This window comes from Notolabrus celidotus, chromosome 17, assembly GCF_009762535.1.
Source record: "Notolabrus celidotus isolate fNotCel1 chromosome 17, fNotCel1.pri, whole genome shotgun sequence".
Classification (NCBI taxonomy): domain Eukaryota; kingdom Metazoa; phylum Chordata; class Actinopteri; order Labriformes; family Labridae; genus Notolabrus; species Notolabrus celidotus.
This window is the reverse complement of record NC_048288.1, coordinates 16,733,274-16,756,570: the sequence shown is the minus strand read 5'-3', so window position 1 is coordinate 16,756,570 and position 23,297 is coordinate 16,733,274. Positions and strand designations below refer to the sequence as shown.

Sequence of the window (23,297 nt, the reverse complement as noted above, 5' to 3'; positions counted from 1 at the left end):
AGGCGGGAGATGAGGGATTTGCTACAAGCGAAGGGTCCTCGCTGCCAGACCTGGACCCTTTCATAATCGCCCAGGAATTATGCACATCCCAGTTGAAGCACTGGTAGAGTGAGTTATGGCGGTGGTGGTGTTTCCTGAGAAGTCTGCCAACAAGATGATTTAGATAGATCACACGTCTGGGGTCTGAGGGTTCCTCGGACACTGTTTAAACACAACTCTTTATTCGGGGGACAGAGGAATGTGAAGGGCGCTGAGTGAAAAACCCATCACCTACCAGTGACATTTCCAACATGGCAACAATGACAGCAGGGCTATTGGTCATCTTCTGCTCAAAGATTGAACGTCAGAGAGCACATTCATCAATGCTCTTCGAGTAACCCAGTCAACAGCTCCACAGTTTTTGGAAAGTGATTACTGATCCATCAACCAGTTAAAGAAAGTTGTCAGGGAACTCTGAAATTACCACGCTGTGTTAAATACTTAGTGCTGATTGGTCAAAACAACACAATGAATAATTCTAATCTCTGGTTTCATCTCAGGCTGGTCTTGAGAGCTGGCAAATACTGAGAGTTAGGCACAGATGTGAGAGCAATCGGAGGAGCTACTGGGCCGAAACCATCTCTGATAGGGAAAAGTGTAGCAACATCCTGTCATGAATTCTGTGCATTGGAAGCAGAGAGCATCTCTAGGTTTCTGATTGCTTTAAAGTAACTTAAAACTTAAAAACAAGCATGTTAAAAGTTTTGAGATTTCCCTGGTTTATTTTTCAAAGACAGCTGAATGAGAACAGAAATGTCAACATTAATATTCCAGCAGAAGTCCTGTTCACTTAGGCTATGTTCACACTGCAGGCAAAAGTGGCCTAAATCCAATTTTTTTGGGGTCAAGTGACCAGGTCGAATTTTTTAGAGGCAGTGTGAACACTCAAATCTGGTCCAAATCGGACTTTTTCAAATCTGATTTAGACCACTTCCATATGTGGTCCTGAATCAGATACAGATCTGTTTTTTTTTCAATGTGACCTCAGTGTGAACACCCAAGACGGATTTGATGCACATTTGATACTTTCACGTCACTTTATAGCGACACACGTCACAATTCTGCGTGGCAGTAGCCTTGCAAAAATGGAGGATAGCAACGATGGAGTGCCTCTCCTTCCTGCCGAAGGAGTCTTGGGGAGAGATGCTGACAGACGTAATTGAAAGTTGCCCTCGACATCCAGAAGTTTTGAATAAACTCTGTCTCTGTAAAACTATTAACGTTGCAGACCCACCACTCCTGACTCCGTGTCCGCATCCACATAGAACTTTCAGTCGTATTTGCGGCCACAGCTCAGCAAAAAGCCGAAACAAGCAATTTGGCTCTCTTTTTCGTTATACTTGACCTCCTCCACACCTGGTCATTCATTCTCCGGCTGCCACTGCACAACAACTTTGTAACAAAGGTGAAAATGCTGACTTCCTCCATGTTTACGTTTGAGAAACAGCTGCATGTGACGTCATTGTTACTGTTCTTTTGCGCATGCGGGGCAGTGCGGAGCCGCTAACAGTTCACACTGGAATCAGATACAGGTCACATTATAGATGGTAATGTGAACAGGCAAACAAAAAATCAGATCTGAGCAAAAAATCGGAATTGAGCATTAAGCCTTGCAGTGTGAACGTAGCCCTTTTCTAACATTACCTGAGCCCATAAATGTTTAGTTGAATGTGATTATCACAAGCATGCTAGGGTTTTACCTTGAAATGTTCAGTTTAATGTTCATTTATCCAGTCAGGAGAAGATCCACTGCCATGGAAGCATTACAGACGGTGGAATTAGAGGGATTGATTTTTTTAGCTGTATAAAGAAATCATATTTAAATCAATATATTGTGTCAACTTGTTTGCGATTTTAGTTGACAGCTGGATAAATAAGCTGGATACTGTTTTGTTAGCAGGTGGTTGAAAGCCTTCAGGGCGAGGGTGAGTACATTATCCTTGATGTATTTTCAAGCAAAAAAAACCCTGAACATTTTATGATCCCAGCTTCTTTTCTTCGTCATCTGAAACAGTGAATGAAGAGTCTTTTGGCTTCAGACTGTGGGTTGAACACATGAAGCAGACTGAAGATGTCACAGTGAATTATGACATTGGCATTTTTCTCAACTTTTTAACACTTTTAAGCCGGACAATAAATCAATCTATCAGAAGCAAAATAATTACTTAACCCTCCCATTATGTTGCGGGTCAAATTGACCCATTTTAAAGTTAAAAAATGCCCCCCAAAAAATGTTTAAAGTAATTTTTTGCTATGAAAATTCTTCTGCTCGGCTTAATTAGCATGGACAACATGTACAATGAAAATGGTTCATTTCACACATTTGCAAACCCCCTGCATGATTATATTGCAAAGGTACTGTTCGTGGGTCAACTTGACCCGGCAGTCAAAGTGGAGGCTAAAAGGAGTCAGAAGTGTCAAATACTAAATGTTTCTTTACAACTGTGTGACATGTTTCACCCCAGTCACTTTCCAATGTACTTAAAAACGAGTGAATTATCCTCATTGGACTATGATCTGTGAGATTTAAAGAACACCAATGCACTAAATACTGATTTAAATGGTTAGTAAAGGAGTTAATAATGACATTTAAAAAATTATTTTGGGGATTTTTTTTTTAAATTGACCCACGAACATTATTGCTGTCCCTAAGAAACAAACATAACAGGAGGGTTAAAAACAAAAGTCTCAGGTTGCAGCCACAAACATATTGACGTGTATTAGCTTAAAAAAAGAGTTTTATTCAGTTTAATACATCGGGAAGTTTGTAGTGAAATATGTATACATTCAGCTTTACAAATCATACAGGAATCATCTCACTGAGTTCCTTAAAATGCACACAATTTACAAGGTATACATGGACACAAAAAAGACAGCTATACCAGTTAAATGAGTAAAAGCCTACTTCCTTTTTGTTTGTTTAAGTACCATTAAACATCAATGGTAAACTTGTTTGCAATCTCTTATCTTAGCTAAATATAAGTTATAGTGTTTATAGTAAAAAGCCTACGAAGGCTGTTCACTGGACAAACAAACAAAAGATGGCACGCAGAGATTCACATGCACATTTATAAAGAGATAAAAAATATCAATTTGTGACGAGACATGCTCGAACCCATGTCATTTTCACAACATCCTGGTTACAAGATCACACTCTCAGAACCAGATTTCCCAGAATTTTTCCAAGAACACACACCAGCATTCGAATACTACAAACATGGTCAGAGGTCAGGGGTACAGTACATGTAGAGCTGCTTCTCAGATACAAAAAACACAGAGATAGGAGTACTGTGAAATCCATTAGCGATGTGGTGCACACAGCTTTTTCTTTGATTTTCCAAACCCAGTGGAAACACCCTCATGACTCACTGCCCCGTCTTATATTGAACACTTTTCCTTTGTCTCTGTCCAGTCAAACGGATGTATATGAATAACTGTAGCTGTGCTAGTGATATTACTGATATTATCTGTCTGAGTCAGAGAGTGCCAGTAAGTCGCACTCCATTAAAGCAACTCGTTACAACAAAGGCGTGCAATTTTAAGAGGTTCCCTCTTCTTCGGGCACCAAGTGGAAAGCTTGCTGGTGCCAATCTCTTTGATTCATGCACTCTTCAAAACACACCACAGGTTTGAAGTCCAAGTCAATAAAAGCAGTAAAACGTCATTCCAGACACTTGGTAACTCTATTATAATATGAAAAAAAAAATGAGGCAGTTGTGTGGAAAACAAAAGAAACTCATGATCCAGGCTTTTAGACCGAGAGTGGTGAGATGGAAAACAAGACAGCCTGGCTTGATAAGCTTCTCCATAAGCAGCGCAATGTTCAGTCTGAGGGGCAGGACCAAGCACAGGACAGAGCAGAAGGAAGGCTAACACTGGGGGGAGAAGTCGGCCCTGCATTGATACAGATGTGCTCGCTAAGGCAAGGTGCTCCGAGGACAATAAGCATGCTGGAGACAAACAAGGAACCTTGGTCAAAACTTTCCCATTTCTCATCGTCACTCAAGAGATTTATCCAATCATACTTTGGTTCAAGCTTTTGGACTCCTTGTATATGTCTATAACATATTAATCATGTATGTGACATGAGAAGGGTTCATGTTTTGACCAAGTTTCCCAAAACTGCACGAAACTGTAACTCAAAACAAAAAAGAGGGGAGCGAAAAACTCACTCGAATTCCATTAAGAGGAAGGCTGAGCTGCAGTTGCATTTTAGCGCAGCATTATTATTATTAGAAAGTGTGCAAAAAGTCTGTGTGAACACAGGTAGAGTGTGTGAACGGTCCACCTCAGACCTCCACCGCCTTCATGTCTGAGGAGGGGAGCTCAGCTCGGGACAACACAGCAGGAGGAGTGTGTGTTTGTCTGTGTTTATATTTGAGTGTGTGGTATTCACACGTGTATGTCTGAGCTTGTGTGTGTGTGTGTGTGTGTGTGTGTGTGTGTGTGTGTGTGTGTGTGTGTGTTTGTGAGAGTGTGTGTTAGAATGCGTTTGCTGTCTAGACCAGGGAGCAGTAGCCACCGCAGGTTCCACCTCCTGCGTCCTCGTCGGTGAGCTGGACTCCTCGGCCGTGGTTCTCGCTCTGCCATAAGCCGGGGGTCTGGATAATCTTCTCCACCAGCTCCTCAAACGCACACTGGACACCATCCTTGGTTTTGGCACTTGCCTCTGGAAGAACGGAGCAAAGAGGAAGAAATAAAGAGGGCATGAGGTGGAGTGAAGAAACAAGGACAGATATTAACAAGGGGTGAAAGAGGAAAAAGGAATAAAAGAAGATTAGAATTTGATTAAAGAAAAGGAGGATAATAGTTTAAGAGAGGAGGAGATTTGCTTTCAGTGTTTTTGAATGTAAGTATTTTGATCAGAGCTGACAGTTATATCTTTTGGCAGTTAAAGGCCATAAAAACCTCTTTTAACAGAGCGTATATAGTTTATCCAGAACATGTACCAGAGCATCACAGCGGTGCACCGTATAATTTGTTGAGTGAATGACAATAATATCAAACTTTAAACCTACAGCCTGTTCCCACAAGAAACATCAGCTCTGACTGAATATTTAGAAAAAGGTAACAATGCCGAAAACAAATAAATATGAAAATCTAATGCATAAGACAAGACAGTTACTGGATAAAAAAAATGCACACTAATGTGAAATTGAAGTTCTCTTAACCCTCCTGTTATGCTGCAGGTCAAATTGACCCTTTTTAAAGTCTATTTTGACAATGTATGCCTTCCAAACAAGCTAAATGTAGCATAAAAATCTGGGCAGCATGTGACCGAAGAGGTGTCATGTTAATTTATCAACATCACTTCATAAAAATAAAACAATTCAAAATTTAAAATAAAATAAAATAAAATGTATGTCATGTAAAACTATTGTATTTATATTTAGGGCTTTCCAATGTACATTAAAAAAAGTTTTAATATGAATTTGAATGAAAAATGAGTGAGTTATCCTCATTGAACCATGATGTGTGAGAATTAAAGAACACCAATGAACCAAATCTTGATTTGAATGATTAGTAATGGAGTTTAAAATTTGTTTTAAAAACGTGTATTGGGATTTTTGGGGATTCTGACACTTTAGGATAATTGAATATGTCCCGGGTCAAATTGACCCAGGAACATTATTGCTGTTCCAGAGAAACGAACATAACAGGAGGGTTAAAGATATGAGAAATAGCTGACTTTTGAGGATCTTTGCACGGTCACTTTACAAACTCTACTCCAAAAAAGTTGGAACATAGTGTAAAATGTTGATAAGACATATGGTTTGCAAATAAGTTACACTCCATATTAAATTGAAAATAGTGCAAAGGCTATATATCAAATGTATTAGCTGAAACATGTCATACCCAGTGATGTTGCAAATGAACTAATAGGGTGAGAGTTGTTCCTCTGGGTGTGTTTTAGCAACTTATTCAGTGCTCTGGTGTCCCTGTCCTTATGTTTTTGAAACCAGTTGCTGACATCAAACATTAAATAAGTAAATATTTTCAATAAAACAATAACATTTTGGGTATATTGTCTTTGCACTATATTAAATACAACCAATGGAATCAAATTCACACTTTACACAGCATCCCAGCTTCATTGGAATTAGAGATGCTCCACAAATTTGCTGCACACTGGGTGCTCATAAAGGTTTTGGCCGTCTCAAAAATCACATTTCAGTTGGGCGTTATCTTGATCTGATAATCTGCCTAGCTGCCAGGTTGGACGAGATAGTGATAGAAAATACATCAACAGTATCTGTCAACTCCAAACACTAACTGGGAACCATAAGAGGGTATGAAGGGACAGAGTTAACACCTCCACAGAGAAAAGGGGATTTAGATATGACTTCTATCTCAAGAGCCACATGAGAATAACATTTAAAGACCCTTCTTGCAAATCTCAAAAGATCTGAATTGATTGTTTCCATTTCCACGGCTATTTTTAAAAAGAGCATTTAAAGAACTGGAGAAGATGAAGTGTAGGTGTTTCCTTTGAAGTTAAGAGAACTTTTTTTAACTGTTATTCACTGTGAATCTTGAAATTAAAAAAGAAAGAGGGAAAACAAAAGCACATGGGAGATGATACATGAAACTGTTTTATAAATAGAACTCTGAGAGCATTCCTCAGAAAGTATGATAGTTATTTCTAAAGCTGTTTCCCCGTGTGTAATAGTCTGCTGTAACTCATGCCCAGCAGGTCTTAGAGCAGGGAATCCTCCTGACTTACCTATAAAAAGCATGGAATGTTTTCTCGCAAACTTCAGCCCTTCGGCCCTGTCTAGCTCGTGGTTTTCCTAAAACAAAAGAGAGGTAATGGCTTATTTGAGGTCTGCCGGGCGGAGCTGTCAGCTACTGTGGTCGTCACAGGGTGGAGAGGGAAAGTGATTTTCACAGACAAAGAACAGGACACAATAAATTCATAATGCTCTATTTAGTGGGCATTTTTATCCTGGTAAAACAGCAGCTGCCAGAAATATGAGCGTGACTCTGCCAGCGTCATTTACTTCTGTAATTTATCAAAAGTCTGTAAGCTGACTTTCTTTTTTAAAGATAATTGTTTTACCAATTGAATTCCCGGTTCAGTGAAATATGCATTTAAAACAAAGCTGAAATGTTCTTTTTTTTCGTATTCGTGAAACTGGAAAACCAATTTAAAAGTTGTAGAAACAGTAGAATTACACTCCATCAAAATCTCTTCAATCATTACAGATCTACCTGGAGCAAAAAGAATGGTGCGTCACAAGCTTGTCTGAAACATCATGATGTGCCCTCGTCTTTAATCACACAACCGTGCTTCCACAAGTGGAATCACACACATTTTAAGAATTACCACAAACACACTCACCCTATCGATTTTATTCCCCACAAGCATTTTCACGAGGTCGTTTCTCGTGCAGTACGTCTCTAACTCGTTGAGCCAGTTGTCGAGCTTGGTGAAGGTTTCCCGCCGTGTTACATCGTACACTGTGACCGAAAACAGAAGACAGACATGGTGAGGAAAAACGCACACACGTTCACTAATACTTCTTTGTTACTTTTGGTACAAAGTAAAGCTTGGGGAAAGCAGTCATTCTATTTTTCTCTACCTTTCAGCACAATCATGAGTCAAAGTTTTTGAACAAGTAAGGGCTGTTGAATGAATGTGTGTTGATCTGGACTTTTGTTTGTTATATTTGTTGGGTAATGACAGTGATTCAACTTTGTTGCAGATCTTGTAAACATGAACATTTTCATATCAAAATTAGCGCTCAAGAATGTAGCATTTTCTGGTTACAGTTTTTCTCAGTCGCTTTGGTACATTAAATTAAATTAAATTCTCAAAACTACTTGTTCAATCTTCACATCATTGCGTCACTTGTGCACATCAAAAAAGCAGTTTCTCATTTCTTTGAATGAGTTGCAAATGCTTTGGTTCATCCATGCAAATGATTATGTACAGTTCTCTACTGTTTCCTACATTATCAAGTGCTTATGTCATGTTCATCAAAATGTATTATAATGGGTCTCTGTTGAATAGTCTCACCCTTCACTACATTTAGGCATTAGTTCGTCCCATAAGTATTCACATGCAAAATGGATGGAAATGTTGTCAGAATATGTCACATTTCTGTACATTTCCATCAGACTTTTTTAGGTAAATTGCTCCAAGGTGAATCTTGACTTTCTCTAATGAAGGCCCAACAGACAGGAACGTCAGGAGGTGTAGGAACACTGCACTGCACTGTAATTCCTACAGCACTGCATGTACAGGTTCTCCTATGTTCACATTTCTACTTTTGATTTTTTCTTTTTTTCTTTTTGCTATGCACATTGTCTTTTTCTCTCTGTACTGCAATGACATGGTCTGTCAACAAATTACAGTACAAACAGTAAAAGCGTAAATGTGAATCTTGTCCAGTCTCTTGCAATCAATCTCCCCCATACACTAAGGTGTAACTTACAATTTACAATAACTGTCATCAAAACTTTAGCCATAGTTTACATCAGAACGTCGCTCCAGAGTACACTGTTATATTGACAACATGACTAAGTAATGTGACTGTCTTATCTGTACACAATGACACAAGGACTTATCACTGATGGCACTGACATGTTCATTGACACAGATATTTACTTTTGAGAGATGAACTAAGTATTTTGAGCAAGATACTGGCTTTTGCAGGTAATCCATGGTGTTTTGCTATTTGTACAAATTGTTTTGAGAAATGCATTTACTGTTTTGCAAATGTCGAGGATGATTCGAGAAATGCACCAAAGTGACTGAGAAAAACTGTAAGTCGTGAGATTTGCTTACGTTATTCAGAATTAAGGAACATTTATTTGGACATGTGTACAACTTGTTAAGGATTGTGGTCTCAGGTGGTGTGTTGCCTGTTCAGGATCAGCTCTACCAGATGTTAACAAACTTAATGAACTAAAAACCTTTACTCCCATTGAAATTAGCTATCTTTAGTTTTAGAGGAACAGCACCGCATCGGGATCAAATACACATTAGCAACAATCTGGAAGTCTTAATCATAAGGAAGCTCTCGATGCTCTAACAAGGCACCTTGTATTTCTATACATCATTAGAGCGGTCAAAACTTAAGGCTGCAGAGGAAGTCTGTTTAAGAGGTTTAACTCAGTTCCTGTGTGTGTGTTCATATACATAATGTACATGCATGTCCATATGAGGACTCTGCCTTTAGGCTATAAACTAACTTCCACAGAGAGAGAGCAAGAATGCATGTGTGCGTGGGTCACAGGATGAAAAGCCATCATGTTTTTTTTTTTTTAACCAGGGACCTGAACCTTAAATGTAGTGAGCACACACACACACTCACACACACATAGTCTAACACTCACACATACAGGTGCTTATGAAATGATGGCATCAATATTTGAACTTACCCAGGATGACTCCCTGGGCGCCGCGGTAGTAGCTGGGTGTTAAAGTTCGGAAGCGCTCCTGTCCTGCAGTGTCCTGCAAAATGAAACCAGTTCAGCACTACTGGACACACTGGGAGGAACAAACTGGTGGATCAAACAGGATGAAAACTGGGACAGGCTGACAGACAAACAGAGTGTCTCTTTAGGAGCATGGAGTCTGAAATGATGTTACTTGGGCGCCATCTTCTGGCGACCAGACAGTATGAACAGACCTGAGTCATGGAGGAGTTTATGGATTTCTTCTCACTGGTTTTGGCTCAATTCTCAATAGACATGAAGTCATTGAAATTCTTTTTTCAGTTCTTCACAACATTTAGTTATTTATGCACAACAGATCTCAAGTTAGAAATGATCAGGCCAATGTACGTCTGATTAACACCAGCACTCCATCTTCATGTTCTTATTGTAGTAAACTATTATGTATAATTGCTTCAAATTATCATTTTGTATTTATAAACTGTGATGTTAAGAAGGGAGTCATTTCCAATGCCTACCTCCTAAAGATTTTGCTGGCATCAAGTTAAAAGGCCATTACAAAACTTTGGCTTCAGAGGAAGTGCCCTACTGCTGGTATCTTTATTAATATTGTAAAACAACTACATCTTTTAGAAGAAATTACCCATTCTATACTCTATGCTCTAAAAAGAACTGGGGGAAAAACAATGAGAGAAATGGTGTATTTATTTAGCCAGGGAAAATAATTAATTGTAAATATGTGTGACCAAGTAGGCTTTTTGTGTTGTATCTCATCTAAATGTATGCTTTCTCGTACAGACTAAGCCATGACCTCATGCTTTTGTGTTCTTGTGTGTGTGTGTGTAAGTATATGTGTAAGTGTGTAGGTATGTATGTAAACATGTATGTTGCGAAAAAATAAACTCAGGAAAAAAAAAAAGAAGTGAGTCATTTACTAGTTGTTCATACAGAAATTTAAAATCCTAAACAACTGCCTAAAGGTGAGAAAACACTCAAGTAACAGTCAGTGAAATTATGTCAAATTGGTCCAAGACTGAGCTAGCACCACCAGCCTTCAGTCCCCCTTACACCAGACAATCTCAATTTACAGGATCAAAATACTGACAAATGAATTTGTTACGACTGGTAACCCTGGTGCTGACTACCGAAGTATTTTGTCAGCCAAACATTCTCCTTAGTATCTAAGATATGAGTAAGTTTGCTGTCTCTTTCTGTGTGGTGTAGTGTGTGACCTTTGCAGAGAAAATCCTTTTTCTTCCTTATGTTAAATTCCAATTAAAAAGCACTTTCTCTAAATTGTACTGTGAATATTTGGACCTCTGGAATCAGCATCTAAAGTCTACTCGTTGTGTAACACTGAAGGATTAATTCAGCTTCAGACTATAACCGTCTGGTACCGACCGTGAGAGCAGTGGAAGTGTCAGTTAAAACATGAAGAAGACTTGTTGAAACTTGAAAATGAAGAACACGCTTCCCGAGTCCACCGTCATTCTCACAAAACATCAAAACATTCTCACCACGTTTTCACACGGTCAAAGAAACATGTCATTTTGTTTACAGTGTGTGATAAACTGACACAATACCTCCGTGTTGACACATGGATTAAAGGTGTTGGATGAGCTGCAGACTTCTGCAGCTTAACTACAGTGTTTTGTGGAAAGTGTGAGCTTATTTTGGGAGTGGATCTTGGTGCTGACAACTTTATAAATGTGTCGAGACACGGGCCAAAACATTTGAGAAAAACAGTAATCTCTGCTCTGACTGACACAGAGGAGACACGTCTTTGTTTCACGAGTGTTACTGAAGAAAGCAGATGTTTTTTCACTCACCCATATCGCCAGCTTTGCCTTGTTGCCGTCCACAGAAATGGTCTTCACTTTGAAGTCGACCCCTAGACAATGAAAGGGCAGATAATCAGTCATGCTGTCATGCTTTCTCCATCCTGCTTCAGTCCAACTATGGTGACTTAAAGGTTCTTTCTGTTACTGCCGAAAGCAATTTTATGTAAAACACCCTTTAGACTTACAAGAATTCATATTGATAGGTATATAGTAGTGTAGTATAAGTACAGACAGAAAAGAAGAGAAAAATTCTGCATTTAATCTGGGGACAATGAGTGAGGGCCTGTGTCCACTGATGGCATTAATAGTGTTGACAGCATCTGTTGTCTATCCAAAACCAATGCAGTTTGGTGTTTCCAGGGCCCAGCGTCCTGAGCTCAAAAACAGCCTTGGTGACAGCTGTTTCTTTGTCACTGGGTTCACAGCGCTCTCAGTTAAAAACGTTTCAACTTTTGGAATATCTCCATGCTCTTCAATGTCACATCTTCAGGACTTCTGATATCAACTTTGTCAATAACAACAGCAAAGGTCTGTATTGAAGAGAAATTGATCACACTCATTTGTTCAGGGTACAATTTCCATGTCTACAGCTGCTGCTGACGCTACAACACAATTTCTATCAACTTTTTTCATGTTTTCTTTGTTTAACTCCTTTAATCAAAAACAAATATGGAGCATACAGAACATTTTAAAACAGACTTAATGGTCACTCCTAAAGGCTGATTTACACTTCTGCGTCTCCCCTATGCAGCATTTTTCCACCGAAACACTTGAGGGCAGGGCAGTCTCTCTGATAGCCCGTTGCCTGCTTACGGCTCCGCTACGATCTCTGTTTACTTTTCCACAGCGATTCAGAGCGTGTTACATTAATCTACAGATGATACATGTTGCTGTTTATCATACAGACATGATTACATGAAGAATAGAGAGGAGGAGATGGAATACATGGCCGATGTCCGGGATCCTGGAAGTCCTGTAAATGCGGGAAATACAATGCCGCCGAGCGGACCAATCACAGGGCCTGCGATACGCGTTGACTCTACAAGTGGTTACATTTTGGAGGAGGTGCACGTCAGCTAAGTGCGTAGCCCTCTGCATGGGAACGGGAGCTACGCAGACCTCCGGCGTAGGCTACGCTGTCAATTCGAAGCAGAAGTATAAATCAGCCTTAAGGGAAGCAGATGTGCATCAGGGCAACATTCAGAACCTAAGATGCCTTATATGCAGGTAAAATGGTTAGAAATTTCAACAATTTCTTGATGTTGGGGAAAACTTGAGCAGCAGCTTTCTGAACTGCCTGATTATTTATTTATTTGTTTATTTAATTTTAACAAAATCCGTTTGAAGATAAATGAGTCCAATTTACTGAAAACGAACTCTACAGCAAGTTTTCAGCATCTTGTGTGTCAGAAATGTTTTATCTCTCATTGAGTTTTTAGGTGATGATAGGCAGATTTTTTTTAAAAGTTAGGTCACGGCCCTACTATGACACCGAGACATCTAGCTTGATTTGTAGATTTCCTTGTCGTAGATTCAGGAACTGACTTTAAATATTTCTTATTGAGGCCAAAAACAATGATTTTGTGTTTTTGTCTGTTAAAGCAAATCCTATCCCGACATCAGACTACACTCACTGATGATGTATTGCGAAAACATACACACCCCAGAACGTCTCTGAACTTACACTAACCCCAGATTTCCAGACTGGCATTGTGCCCGTCCCATGTCCTGTATTTAAATTATGGAGTGACCGTGTATTCATATGTATCACAAAGGGACAGTGTGGTTTAACGTCCTAGACTGAAACCAATGCAGACTTTTATCCAAAAAAATAAAAACCCACCACCTGTGTTATGGCTCAGAGAGCAATGATTCACTCCTGTGAACCCCACCGGGTCCTAGAGGAGCAGACATTTACATGAAAACAACCATGTTGTCCCTCCTTCCCTTGACAAATAAATCTCCTGTATTGCTTTTGTGGAGAGTTTCAGTGTGCAGTGTCTGGGTGACATGTCAGACACAGTTTTAGCACCCACTGACAGATTTAGCAAGGGAACGTATGCTTACGATCGGCTTGTTTTTACATCTGGGACAGGGGAGAGGAGTTCAAGTTTGGAGTCAAAACACACGAGGAGAAAAGTGGGCATGAAAACAGGCTGAGGATATACGACGTACAGTGCCAGATACAAACACACAGTCTGTTCACACAGTCAGCCACAATAACCAGCTCTTCCTCCAGTCCAGCAGGGTTGCTCAGATACTGTTGCCAGATGCATGTGGAGCAGAGTTTACACTAAACATGTCTCTGATCCAGGACCAGTCTGCTTTATGCAGTGCAAATTCAGACAGGCCTTTCACAGAGAACATGCAGTGAGGCATTGGTTTGTAACATCACAGTACAACAAGACTAGACCTAGACCTTATCTGTCTGTTTACATTGGACCACAATCAGCCTTTAATTGGGCATAGAGCTTCACTTGACAGTTTGGTTGATTGAACACAGTTTGGTACTCCAATATGTTGGTGTGGCTGTATGAGTGGTGCATCTCTTGGTCCGGTCATTGGACTGGGACTAAGCCAAGTCTTAGTTTTGATTTCACAGACGTGCACTACATCCTGTCAGGACCAGGAATCGATCTTAATGACCAGTGTCACGAGGACCGTAGCTTCTCATGTGGGGCCTAACTCTAACCCTAACTGGCAGCGCAGCACCTTAGGGTTTTCTTGATTAGCATTAAAACATACCCCACCATATCTAAAACAATGAAGTTGCTGGTAGCAGATGACATGTCAGGTCAATGTCACAGCATGTTGTCTCTCTTTCTTTCTGTAATGACTGCAACCACAAATATCTAGGTTGTGGGTGTCAGAACAGGCGACTCATGCTTATTTGATAGCTGTAGGCCGTACACTGTGTGCTAATGTAACCGTAAACTGAAAGATCTTCTGTTACAGGGGAGAAAAACAACCTCAGATGAACTCATTTAGTCGTTAAAGAGGAGTATACATGAGTTGAGATCCAGTGATACTGGATTAACAGTGATTTCTATCTGAATGTGAGAGAGCTGGAGACAGTGGGAAGGCGTGATTCCAATAAAGACATCTGTTGAGCAAAGAGTTCATGGCTGGCTGAGTATAACAGTAGTTACCCAAGACTTGACCTTAAAAGAAATGTGCTTTAACTGTCTCCACCTCTTCTTGAAACTGTGCTCTGTGTTGTAACAAAGACAGCATTGTGAACTACAAACCCTCCAAAAATAGGGCAGAAAAAAACTCCAACAAGGCAATAAATCTGGGGTTATAAATGTTAATATGAACAGAAAGGCATCAAGGTTAGTTGCTACAGCGTCATAGCCCTGTGGCCTTGGTGCATCACATGATTAATACCAATAATAGAAGCTAATATCATTTGCAGGTCCACTTCTACTTAGAAAAACCTTCACTCTTAATGTACAAGTTTTGGGCTACAAGAGCACGGGGGCTTACTCCTCCAGCTCACCATGCACTCATACCATCTGTTACGAAACCTCCTCACAGCCAACATTTCTGCAAGCTGACCTTGTTTTTTTATTCAAGCATTAAAGATCGTCGACTGTTTAGAGAACTTGTAATAGACAAAAGATGGGGAATTGAAAAAAAAGGAGAAGATGATTGAGCCAGTTTCTGGTCCTGGAGCAGATAACAGGGGTCTATTGTTTTGTGGATTGATGTTTAATGCAGTTCACAGCTCCTGCCAGTTTCTGCCTCATAAGGGTCGAGAGACCAGGATGCAGAATTAATATCGGTTTATCACCACTACACTGAGAATGGGAGCCATTGTTTCTACAGTATAGTGCTTAAAAACATTCAAGTACCAGACGCTGGAAAGCACAAATACTCTGACAGACACACTTGACCTTTCTCCGCGAAGTCATTGCACCAGTACTTGGCTTGCGGGAAAACAGTTGAAGTTGAGCAAATTGCATTTAGGGTCACAGAGTCAGTGGGCAAATGTTTTGAATTGGTTAGCCGACTGTGGACAACATTAGCAGAGCTCGCCCTGGTCGAGTGGTTATATGCTCTTCTAACAAGAACTACATATAACATTATCTGTATTGTATTGAATATTGTCTGTCTTTTGTGCTTGTATACATCTAGGTAGTAGAACATTGTTACATTATGGCAATGACATGAGCACCACATACGTGCACGTTGATGTGCCCCTGACTGAAGCGCAGCAATTCTCAGCTGAAACGCTTGAGGGCAGTGTGGTCTGTGTGATAGTCGGGTCATCTGTTTCCGACCCCGCTACAATCTCTGTTTACATTTTTTACAGCGATTCAAAAGTTATGTTAATCTACAGCTGATACATGTTGCTGTTTATCATACAGGCATGTTTAAAGGGAAGAATAGAGAGGACATGTCAGAGGGGATGACATCGAACTTTTATTCTACTTTATTTACTTATTTATTTATTTTAAGTATAGCATATTATTTTCTTTTAATGGTTTATTTTTTAGTGTTTTATTATCTTAGAAATGTATTTTATTTTGGTGATTTTAATTTCCTGTGTTGAGTTTTAACATCTTATTTTATCTCCAGTGTTTCCTCATTAAGATATCATGAGAGCTTTTCCTCAGTTTGTTCAGCAACTTCTTTTTTATTTATTTTATTTATTTATTTTAATTGTTTTTAAAACTATTGATGCATATATTGTGTTCTTAACCTTAGGATTGCGGGGTGGGTTTGGGGGTGGAGTCTTTTTCTTAATTTATTCTATTTTAGGTTGTTTTTATGTACAGCACTTTGTGTTACAATATCATTGTATAAAAAGCGCTTTATAAATAAAGTCTGATTGATTGAAATACACTGCCCGGTGTGCGGGGATCCCGTAAGTGTTGTAAAAGCGTGAAATACAGTGCAGCCAAGCGGGCCAATCACAGGGCTTGCGTTCCGAGTCGATTCGACACGTAGTTACATTTTGGAGGAGTTGCACGCCTGTTACATGCGTAGGCATCTGCGTAGGTACGGGAGCTACACGGACCTACGCCGTAGGCTTCTGACGATTCGATGCAAAAGTATACATCAGGCTTTACTTGGAGCTACAGCCCAAGCTCGTTGGGGTGGTCAAAGCATTTCAGGTCTACAGCAACAAAATGATTAATCATTTATTTGACCAACTAGTAATTCTGGCGCCAGCTAGCGAGTGTTTAATCGCAGAGGCGACTTAATGTTAAAATCTTAAGTGGGCATTTATCCTTATTCTATTGACATTGCTAAGCCAGTTCCCGTTACACTACCTTTATTTCAGTGTCTTTCATGAGAAACCACAAAGTTTTGTTCAAACCATTACAATATGAAATAATTTCTACTTTACAGTTTTGGGTCAAAGAGTGTTTTTGCTACCCGTGTGGTTTGTGACTCATTTCTACTCAACTCATAATCATCTTGCAGTTATCACCAACATTACACGCACAGCAAACTCACGTCAGATGTGTTACTCACCTATTGTTGCTGTTTGTTCCGGGTCAAATGTGTCATCTGTGAATCTTAAAAGGAGGCTGAGGACAGGAAGAAGGAAAAAAACAGATGAGAACTCCTTACGAATCACTCACATACACACAGCAGAGGGGCTTTTTGGTGACACCAGTTCACCTGTGCTTATCGAGCTTTAGGTCTTCAGATCAGATTTCTAAACGCTTTGTTCACAGAACCTCTCCTGTGGCACCAGCCTTATCAAATTGTGTATCTCTGTCTCTTTGTATTGATCGCTTTGTTCTCCATGTTCATGTACCAGCTTTATTGTAGATGATATCACAGCTGGACTGCAGTCATGAGGTCAGGGTTCATTTCTAAACTATGACTCATCGAGTGCATAGACTTTAATCACAGCGCTGATGATTAGGATAAGCTGACTCCTTTCCTCTGACCCGATCATGAGTCTCTTATTTTTCTCATGGGCTATCAGAAGGGATGCTGGAGTAATGAGTGTTTATTGTTTGGGGTTCATACTGCAAATTAACCATGCCTGGAAACAGCCGAGTTTAGAAATGCGTTCTGTGAGGGTCATTTGTTCGGGGAAAATGAAGATTGTGTTTTCTCTGCCAGGCAGACATCTCCCTGTCGATTTAAGGCTTCTACAAATTACAGGGAAACAAACTCAATATCTGTTTACCACTTAAAAATGAGTCCACTCAGTGAAACTACTCAACAACAGCACCAACGGCTCATGGTAATTCAAATCCTGACATTTTAAACAAATAAAAGCTTAAATTGGTTTATTGTATTAAGCTGGAACCTGTGTAATAACAAAAGGATGCTGATTTCGGGGTACAGTACTGTGCTGCTGAGTAGAAATATCAACCGCTGTTTATGTTATGGCATGAATAAAGTCAGGGTCTCCTCTGTGCTAGGTCAAAACAGAGAATGCATTCATTGTAAGAAAGTGACCCGCACTACTGGACACAATTAAAAGAAAATAAATAAAAGATTTCTCCACAGTTAAAATAACACAAGAGAAGACCTGAGATTAGAATCATTTTGTGTGTTATTATTAAAAAAGTAAACTCAGTAGGATGATGAAGAACAGATTTTGACACCACAGTGGGGACAACACTGCTTACATTCTAGTTGTTCCAATGTTATTCAGCATTGTCGATACAGAATCATGCCATCAATTCATATCCCCATCTCTAAGTTATGATTGCTAATATAACAGCTTTTTATTTTCATTTAAATGCAACAGTTAAGTAACATTAGTGAGGTAGTCTTAAATAGTATTGGAGTATTTATTCATTGTTGTTGCCATGTGTTTGTGACTATTTTGTTTTTGTTTCCATTATTTGTAGTTTCGTGTTACTCATCGTTTATTTGCTCAGATACTTAGTTTATTATTTTCATTTTCATTCTTGATTTTTAAAATTGGCTGCTATTGCATCTTTGTTTTATGGATAATGTCTCATTTTAAACAATTGTTTTTCTCGTTTTGTTGTGTGGACCCCAGGAAGACTAGCAACCACAATGTGGAAGCTAATGGGGATCCTAATAAATAAAGAATAAAGAAATAGTACTGGAGCTGTTTTTTTGGAAGTAAAAAAAACACGGGTTATTGGACAATCTTGATTTCAGAAAGGTGAAACTGGTATTCTCCTCATAAAAATAAAAACATGATCATGATAAGCAAATACACATCGTTAAGACTCACTGATCCAAAATGAAGCGTATCCTCCAATACATCAGATGTTTTGACACTGGGGACCTCATTCCTGTGATTACGATGCAAGAGCCTACATCATTTTGGGGTTCTAGTTTGTTATTTAGGAATCTGGAGCTAGGTCATTCGTCCACACATTTGATTTAAGAAAGTCACATCCCTTGTCTCAAGGCTTGCAGCAAAGCTTCAGGCAGCTTATATGCTTCTGTTCCGTACAGTACTATTTCAGTAATGTAGTTTGCACTCTGTGATGTTTACAACCCAGGTTGTCTGTCAGGATTTTTTCATGCAGACTGGAACCACATTCTTGGAGACAAGCAAATGTGAACAAGCACTCAGTATGCATACCACAGACTTGACTAGAGGTTGGACAAGTGTTGCTACAGCAATGTTTCGTGCCTCTGACTCTTTCGTTACAATTAAGATATGGCTAGAACCAAATATTTGTATTTTAAGCTAAAATTGATGTGCTTCTTCAAACAGATTTGACACACCATGTTATTACAGTATGGTCCCTTGTGGCGGGGCTGAAGACACTAAACCTGCACTTTAACTTTTAGGGGCATTTTTCATTCTTCAGTTCATCAGATTTTATTATTATTTTAATTATTACTTTAATCGTTATTATTTGAATCATTGCTTTAACATTTATTCATCTTACTTAATTGTTTATTTATTTTTTTATTTCTTGTATTCATCTGATCTTGTTAACGCTACCTTATTTTTAACTTTTCTCTCCACTATTACTTCTTTTATTAATTCTACTGTATTGATTTTATTTTTACATATTTTATTTATAATCATGCCTTTTATAATTTTACCATTGCTGTTATTTTCTGTCTCTGTTATTCTGTGAAGCACTTTGGGCTGCATGTTTTTATGTATGAAAGGTGCTCTATGAATAAAGTTGAGTTGCGTTTATGATATTATGATATATTATTGTTTTGCAATGTATTAATAATCGCAGAGTCCCCAGTGTTTTCAATACAGTCAGTATGGTATCATATCGTGGGTTACCCTGTGATACTCACCCCTTCCACACACTATAAAGATCTAAAGACTAATTTTGGTAAAACAAACTAATAAAGTTACACTCTGGTTTAAATATTACCAGTGTTTTGTGAACCTTTGATCACCACATAATACTACTACTACTACTACTACTACTACTAATATTAATATTAATATTAATATTAATAATAATAATAATAATAAATATATTTCTATAGTACCTTTTTGAAATAGGTTTACAGAGTGCAAGACATAGCGTGTGAAAAAACAAAGACCCTGACAATGATTAGGAGAACTAGAATGAGTTAAGTAAAAGACAATAATAAAAAACATGCAGAAATTAAAAAGTCAGTGATGAGTTAAGAAGTAAAAGCACATTTTAAAAAAGTGTGTTTTAACTTCTTAACTCATCAATGATTTAAAAGAGGACAAGGGTATGGCTTGCCTGATCTCCTCTAATAGGAAAAAAAAAATGAGGTAAAAGCTATACTGCCTCAATCCAGGAATGCCAAGCTGACTCTGAGCAATTAGATCAAGCAGGGTGTGTGAAATATTGACTGCAATGTCCGTTATAAAGTGTGTGTGAAGGTTTTGATCTGAGAAAACCAGCGTTACAAACAACAAATCAGATCAAACACAGTGATTGATCCTCCTTGCATGGTCAGCTCAGTTATCTGCAGTAAAAACTTGACTGTGAATGAATACCCAGTGTAGCTGTTGTTTTGCCTGCACAAAGAGATTAGGTAACAGTGTGTGCATGAGGCACTACAGCCACGAAGACATGGCAGGAAAGGAAAGTGGTCTCGATTGCAACATCTTCAAACAGCTGTGTGAACAAAGATGATGTCACACACAGCTAGCTGAGGTTAGCTAGACATGTACAGCCTTATTATTAATATTTCAGCTGTGAATACCCCTACACTCTGTCACGTTTTAACATCAACATAATGACACCCCCCTGGGTTATTCTAAAACGCTCTACTATCTCATCATTTCACAGTTTGTCTTCTGCTGCTAAGCTAATACTGGCTAGCTAACGCTGACAGTCAGCCACGACATCATTTTCTTAAAGATATCTTCATCTTACCTGGATTTTCCAACACCACTTTCTCCAATTATCAATATTTTCAGCGTCGTCAATACATCGTCTTCCATTTTCTGTTCACAGTGAGCGGTGTTACTTTCAATAAGTAGCTCTAACAGCCTCTTAATAGCGACGTCTCGAACTCGCCTGCGTTCCTGTTTACAGCATACAACAAAGATAGTTCAAGCAGCAAGATGCCTCACTCCGAACATATCCCGCGTGACATTTTAACACTTCCGCTTACGTCATGTACAAAGTACCAGATACATTCGAGATTACACTGTGATTTCTTTGTATTTAATTTAATCATCATTTTCTCTTTATGTTGGAGAAGGGACACATTTAAATATTTAAATGCCTGCTTTAGTAAAATATGTGTACATTGTACATGCCATGAAAGTGATTGGTAAGAAAAATTACCTGTCCCTTGATTTGATTTGATTTGATTTGATTTGATTTGATGACTTTATTTCGAACATGTAAAAGTAAAAATACAACCAAAAAAAAAGCATGTAAGTAGAAAAGAAGAAAGAGTTATACAAACATACATACAAGAAAAAAAAGACACAGTTATACAAAAGAAACAAAATCAATATTAGCAAGCAGTGAAACAATTTACTTTACATGTGCGAAAAAGGAGTAGGAAGAAGTTAAAACTTATCTAATCCTACCCCTCTATTCACTATTTTCTGCCATTATACGAGTGCAATCTCACACGTCAAATCTTCATATATTATCTTCATATTTACATCAACAAACAAAAGTAAACCCCTCGTGATTCTCAACACTAGTCTTCCTCCTTGTACCTCATGAAAATCATTTCTTTGTACTTCTTCTTGAATTGAATTATGTTCAGACATTGCTGTAGTTCCATATTGAGACTGTTCCACGGTTTTACACCACAGACTGAAATACAAAAACTTTTCCTTGTGGTCCGAACACTCACCATCTTTAAGCTGAACTTCCCTCTTAAGTTATAACCCCCTCTCTCTTTCACAGAATAACCTTTGAATATTTCCTGGAAGGAGAATTTTCCTAGCCTTGTACACAATATGTGCAGTTTTACAATCTACGAGGTCAAATAATTTCAATATTTTTGATTTGAGGAACAAGGAATGTGTGTGTTCACGGAAATTAACATTGTGAAACTATCTTTGGAAATACTGTTGTCAATCAGGCACAAAAAATCTTGAAGGACTCTTCTCATGTCCTTTATTCAGAATATAAATTATTGCCCTCTGGAATACAGTTCAGAGTGAGCAGATATAAAAGTAATAGCTTCAAGCTCTCCTTCCTCCCTACTTCCATCACTCTACTCAACAATCTGCACTAACATAATGCTCTTGTATGAGTATGAGGGTTCACTTACTCTGCACTAATGTTAATATGATATTGCTTTTTACTGCCACACTGGTATCTTATTGGTAATTATTGTATTATTGGTATTTGTTGTGTCATTGGTATGCCACAGTGACATGGTTTTTTTGTTTTATCTTTGACAGTGGGCATGTTATTGTATATTGGTATGATGAATGAATGTATTGGTTGTGACCAGCATTGCACTTATGTCCACAACAAATTTCCCCCTGAGGACAATAAAGTAGATCTTATCTTATCTTATCTTATATCAGTGCCTTGTAAATACACCTCTAAACAGTTTGCATGAATACTAATAATCAACAGTTATTTATGGGGCCCCTGAAGTCCCAAAAAATAAAAATGAGCATATTACAAATCATAAGTTAATATAATGATCTTGTTTGCACAAGATTATAACTTATTCCCACAAAATAATAACTTGTGCACACAAAAAAAAACATTTTAGCCTATCATCACTTGTCCTCTAATGTCCAATTGTCTAGCTTTTCAGGTGTAAGTGGAGTTTTGAGACTGACTGGTATGTATGTGTTTTTGAATTGCCTGACAAAACATGTATAAAGTTAGAAAACAATTGTAGTTTTCTCTCCCAGACTTATCCTGTACATGGTCCACTGCTACTTTAATTATTTGCCTGATCATCGCTTTCACTTTCTCTTGTCATCTCACAACTGAAGAAAAAAAGGCCATACCTTTGTAAAATTGGTACAAATATTACCCTATTATAAATGTTTATACATTTCAAGAAGTAAGAAAGAACATTTGTTTATCTTTACCTTTGTGAATGCTTGACTAAATACTGTGCTTTTTCAAAATTGGTCAGAAAGGAACTCTTATTGTACATTATATTAGAGTTATCTGTAATCCTGCTTTTCATATTGAAAAATAAAATAAAAAATAAAGTAGTGTCAAAAAAACACCACAGCTTGCCTTAAAATATTCCTCATTCAAATCAGATTTTTGTTATTAGTTTTCTTTGTACAAACATGTCAAAAACTGTCCATAGGAACATGATTATTTTACACTGCAGCCCAAAAGCCAGCCCTCCTCTGAACGAGACTCATCTGAAGTGTTAAAGTAGGAAAACTTGTGATCATGAGTCAAACCATGGCAGGATGCGTATGGATTTCATGCTCCACATATTTCATTAGAACCACAATGTACTGAGAACATAGCCTTACACTGCAGCTTTCTAACCCTGAACTTTAAATGCACTTACTACTTCTATCTCTCACTTCAGCTTCATTGTGTCATTATTGCTGCTTCTGTATCACCATAAAAAGCAGACCCACTACTGATTTCCTGTTATTTTTGCTTTTATCTCAAAGTGATAGCCACACAGAAGACACTG

General features: G+C 38.5%; 1 protein-coding gene across 1 annotated transcript; it reads right to left on the bottom strand.

The window, feature by feature from the left end:
* Window positions 1-2,759: 2,759 nt before the first annotated feature.
* rab18a (RAB18A, member RAS oncogene family) lies at window positions 2,760-20,770 on the bottom strand. Its single transcript, XM_034707039.1, has 7 exons — window positions 20,573-20,770; window positions 16,767-16,822; window positions 11,271-11,332; window positions 9,427-9,499; window positions 7,382-7,500; window positions 6,764-6,830; window positions 2,760-4,708 (listed from the first exon to the last, which is right to left on the bottom strand). Exons 1-7 carry the CDS (start codon window positions 20,638-20,640, stop codon window positions 4,539-4,541), a joined length of 615 nt encoding a protein of 204 aa, XP_034562930.1. The 5' UTR covers window positions 20,641-20,770; the 3' UTR covers window positions 2,760-4,538.
* Between the last annotated feature and the right edge of the window lie 2,527 nt (window positions 20,771-23,297).

Coding starts and splice junctions, on each gene's coding strand:
- rab18a (XM_034707039.1), bottom strand. CDS start 20,640: ATGGAAGACGATGTATTGACGACGCTGAAAATATTGATAATTGGAGAA. Junction 9,500..11,270: donor AGGCAAAGCTGGCGATATGG/GTGAGTGAAAAA, acceptor TTCATTTTGCAG/GACACTGCAGGACAGGAGCG. Junction 6,831..7,381: donor TGGGGAATAAAATCGATAGG/GTGAGTGTGTTT, acceptor CTTTTGTTTTAG/GAAAACCACGAGCTAGACAG.